General features: G+C 36.3%; 1 protein-coding gene across 1 annotated transcript; it reads left to right on the top strand.

Moving 5' to 3' along the window:
* Nucleotides 1-1632: 1632 nt before the first annotated feature.
* Nucleotides 1633-2999, top strand: LOC102207139 (pentraxin fusion protein-like; the record flags this gene model as incomplete). The annotated part of the gene is made up of 3 exons (XM_005755423.1): nt 1633-1699; nt 2197-2404; nt 2594-2999. Coding segments are annotated over 3 exons (681 nt in total), but the record flags the coding sequence as incomplete, so codon positions are not given.
* Nucleotides 3000-4895: the final 1896 nt, after the last annotated feature.

Genomic DNA, 4895 nt, shown 5'->3' with positions numbered 1-4895 from the left:
GAGCTTAAATAAATGATTAGCGGTAATAAAAGCCGAGGGAGGTCAACAGGGATCACTGACTGTTTTAGGAGCTTTTTGAGATCAAATAGAAGAAAATACAAAACATTAAACATGTTAACAACACAAAAGCCATATTAAACGCAGACTACTTTAGACCCGGAAGTAGGATTCACTCACGTCATCACTTAACGACTGGATAGACGAAACAGAGCTACATAAAAACCTACATTCTTGCATTGTAACTCCTCTTAGTATATTTTAAACTTTTATCAGACTCTTCCAGGTCAGTGTATAGTTTGTGCTAACTTTTGGTTTTGTTAACTGTTATTTGCAAATCATGGTTTACCTATGGGTGGAATGGCATACTATGTGAATTATAATGACCTTTGACCTGAAGCAACGTCATTAGTTGTGTTTTGCAATGTGAAGTTTTTTATGAAATATATGAAACTTTTTCTCACAATTTTTCTTTTCATATTAGCCAGTACTCTGTTTAAAGTAGTTGGTATATTTAACGTATACTTTCACAGTATCATCAATATATGTGCCCAAATTTTGGACAGTAATTTTTTAGGATAATTGTAGATTATTGATCAGAAAATGTTCTCAAAAATGTTGATATGAGATAAAATGAAATAACTGTAAAAATTTGAAGGCCCTATATATATATGATAATCTAATGCAATGGAACTAAATGCCAATCATTTCAGTGAAATGATCCAAAAATACATCTGGAAAAATTCAAATCAGCAGCAGCGTCTCTTTGACAGAAACAATGGCCTGATTGCTTCTCTAACACAGACGCCTTTCAACCAGACCATTGTTTCTGGCAAAGAGACGCCGCTGCTCATTTGAAAAAGTCAAATGAGAAACTATTTACAGAAACAATTTAAATGAGAAACATTTGAATTAAAAAACAAACAAACACCAAAACGGAAACAATTCAAACAGCAGCGGTGTCTTTTCTTCAGAAAACATAGAAAACAAACATTGTTTCACTACAACAAATGGCTTTCAAACATTTTTGAGGTGCGCTGATGAAAATAAGTCTCTCAGGTCTTAAGGTTAGAAATCATCTTAATTTACAAAAAATGCCTTTCTGTCATTTGAAATAAATGCTTAAGAAACGAAACACCCGTAGGTAAAGGTATGATGCAAATAACAGTTACCACATTAATCTAAGATGTTATGTAAAATCATTCATGATCAAAGACAAACACTGATCAAATCCAAATTTAATATGTACAAGAAAGAAAAGCAGAATCATCAGTGACTCATAATGTGATGCTAAAAAACTTAAAAAAATAATCACAATAAATAATCCACAGAAGTGTATTTGTTAAGACTTCGTGTAATTTTAGCATCTTCTTCTTCTTCTACCAAAACCAATGAAAACCAGCCAATCAATGACAGCCTGTTATCTGCATCGCAGGACTCTGAAACGGGGAGGATTTCTGGTACTCAGGTTATAAGACTGCCCAGCTGACTGTCTGCATTAGGACCTTTGGAGCATCACAGTACGTATACAGCTTCATTTTACTTTGTAACTTTACATAACTTTCAAAAAAACTCCCACTGATATTCTGTGTATTAATTAAAATCATGTTAACATGTGAGTCTCATTTTCTGCAGGTTTGTGGAGACAAAATGAGACCTCTGATTGGCCTTTTCCTCATCGCCGTCTCCATGGCATTGGCTGGTAACTGTTTCTCTGTTCTTTTGTCCATCTCTGTGCAAGTTTGTAATTATGTCATTATTTACTTTTTATTGTTTATCTCATTTTCTATTTTTCTTTATATGGTTTTCTTGTCATTCAGGCTCTCAGTGGCTTTTAAACAGTGATGTCAATAATTTTCATTTTTAAGAACTCATTAAATTTGTGTGATGTCAGTTAAAACACAGAACTAACAGCAACAAACACATTTATGTACATAAACAGTGGACATAAAGAGGCGCCTCTGAGCTCTCGTGGGAAAGTTAAATACATGCAGTTTGTTGCAGCTGAGTGTTTTGAACCTTTCAAAGGTCACAGGCCAAACCAACTTTATTTATAAAGTGCTCTAAGAACAGCAAGTTCTGACCAAAGTGCTTAACATTACGAAGAGAATAAAAATACGAATTAGTTCATACAATTTAATTACAATTAATTCGTTTACAATTTCATCAACACAAAAGACAACTCTGTTTGCTTCTCAGGGAGTGTTCCCATTAAGACCCTGGTATTCTCCACTGCGACGAGCACCAGTTATGTTGAGATGATCCCTCAAAGGCCGATGAACCTGACTGCGTTCACTCTGTGCATGCGAGTGGCCACGGAGCTCAGCGGCCAGCGAGAGATCATCCTCTTTGCATACCGGACTGGAAGCTACGATGAGCTGAATGTGTGGCGTGAACTGGATGGAAGGTAGGACATCTCAAAGTCAACAGCATCTACACTGTGAGCTTTACAAAAACAATATCAACCAAATTTGATCTTATTGGTCCTGGTGTAAAATTGTTTTGATTCAAATGTAGTAAAATTATGATTTTTCATGAAGCTGCCTGTGTGCTAAGACTTTTATGACTAAAGGACGTATGGATGTTGTGTGTGCAGACTGTCCTTTTACATGGCTGGAGATGGTGTTTTATTTACAGTCCCTGAGCTCGGAGCCCTGCAGACCCACCTGTGTGTCACCTGGGATTCCACTTCAGGTTTAGCTGCCCTCTTCCTGGACGGAAAGAGGAGCTTATCCAAAATCTACAGGAAGGGTCACACTGTCAGCCCAGGAGGCAGGGTTATCCTGGGACAAGATCCGGATTCTTTCCTGGGTGATTTTGATTACGACCAGAGTTTTGTTGGTGAGATCTGTGATGTGAACATGTGGGACGTTGTTCTGGCAGATAGCGTGATACAAGGCATGTTTGCAGGGAAGAGAGTAGCAAGAGGAAATGTTTTTGACTGGGAAAGCACAGAGCTGAGAATTAACGGGGACGTCGAGGTCGCCATTCGTGAGCTGTAGTTATAATGTTCACCCACAGGAAAACCCCCATTCTGCTGTATGAAATAATGGCTATTAATCAAACTGTGTGTCAATATCACTAACGTTACTTTAAGTTTTTAGAAAACAAATATGTGCTGACATCACCTGTTTTTAATTATATATTAAATACTCAACACAGATTCATATTGTTCTAGATTATTCTTATCACTTACTTGTACTTACTTTTAATCACACTGTCATAGTCCCATTGTTGTATTATGAGAGTTTTTAGAGCTTTTCTGTCAGTTATTTCCATGCATTGAGTTCTTTTAGTTTCCTTCCCCAGTCTCAGTCTAACGTTGCTACATGTGGGTACGTGTCTAATCGCTGCATTCGTTATTTGTCTTCATTTTTACTACCCCTCCTGTCACCTGTGTCTACTTACCCTAATCACCCTTGTATGTGTGCCATCTTCCCCTCACACTTTTGTTTTAACGTCTGTGACGATATCTTGTATATTTTCTCTCCATGCACTTGTGGATTTGGTTTCGTAAAAACTTTTACGTTTTCCTTTGTAGACTTGTGCCATCAGCTTATTAAAGATTGTCCTATTAAACCCTGCTGCCTCCTGTGTCTGCATTTCAATCCTCAGCTTTACACTCCATACAGCTGAAATAATATGCAGCTTGTGACATCGGCATATTTTATCACCAGGGGCTTAAAAATTAACGAGACAACACAGTGTCACTGAGAACGCTGACTTCACGGTCTTCAGGCTCATAAGTATCTCTGTTCTGATATGGTGTTTTTCTATAGTACTGGAGAACTCAAAGCACTCAGTGGCACACAGATGGTATAAAGGTGGTACTGCAGAAGAGTTTAGCTAATGTTTTGTACTACAGAACTGAAAAGAAGTATTTAGACTGTTTAGTTAAGTAAATGCTGTAATTGTACTGTATTTGTAATCATATAAACAGTACATTTGACAATAACTGAAACCAGCAGCACTGGCCAACAATGGGTTGTGAGGTCATTTTTTTCATTAACATGCAAATTGTCATGACCATTGATCAACAAACACTGATTAAAGACCATTGATCATTGGTCATTCATTCCCCAGCTTTTTAGAAGCTGCAGTCAGCTGAGACTGAAGAAGTCACTTGGATGAGTGACGAAACGTTTCTCCCACTGGGAGACATGAAAAAGGAACCGTAGGCCTAACACTGAACACCGGAAAACTAAGTCTAAGCATACATCACATGGAGAACAGAGTTAGATCTTTACCAAGAACACAGAGGAGGCTCAGAAACCTAAAAACCAGGAACTATAAATGTAATACAAACAGAAAACCATAATTGACAGAACAAAACTTGAACAAAAACACAAACACTGCGTGACCCAGGACCGTGACATTTTTCATTATAAAGCAAAAACCCCTCGATGTAATTTTTATTTTAGTGACAGAGCGCAAATATTTCCTTGCAGTTTTAAGTAAAATTTATTTGATGTGATGAAACATTTTAAGACAAGTATATCAAGTTGAACTGTAGTAATGCTCTAGCAATATTATGGCATTATTAAACAATGTAAAGTTAGTATTACCTGTAGCTATTTCAGTGTTTATACTTATTAAATACACATGATGTATTTATATGTAATAATATTATAATTCAATAACATTTACTTTTTATGGGTGGGATATTGTGTTATTACATGATAATAGTACTTTTCAGCAATTTTAAACCTGATTAATTTTATTGCAGCAGTGTTTGAATATATAATTATGTAATTTTGTTTTCACACATACCTTCTATTTAACATGAAAAATCCACAGAAATACACCAAACTTTAACTTACCACCTTGTGAAAGTACATCAGTTTTCAGTACTATAATTATGGGAAATTACTGTATGTTTTGGCACTACAACAGCTGGA

This window comes from Pundamilia nyererei, unplaced genomic scaffold (genome assembly GCF_000239375.1).
Source record: "Pundamilia nyererei isolate P.nyererei 1_Seehausen unplaced genomic scaffold, PunNye1.0 scaffold01439, whole genome shotgun sequence".
Classification (NCBI taxonomy): domain Eukaryota; kingdom Metazoa; phylum Chordata; class Actinopteri; order Cichliformes; family Cichlidae; genus Pundamilia; species Pundamilia nyererei.
The sequence above is the reverse complement of the archived record's forward strand: the minus strand, read 5'-3'. Positions and strand labels throughout refer to the sequence as shown.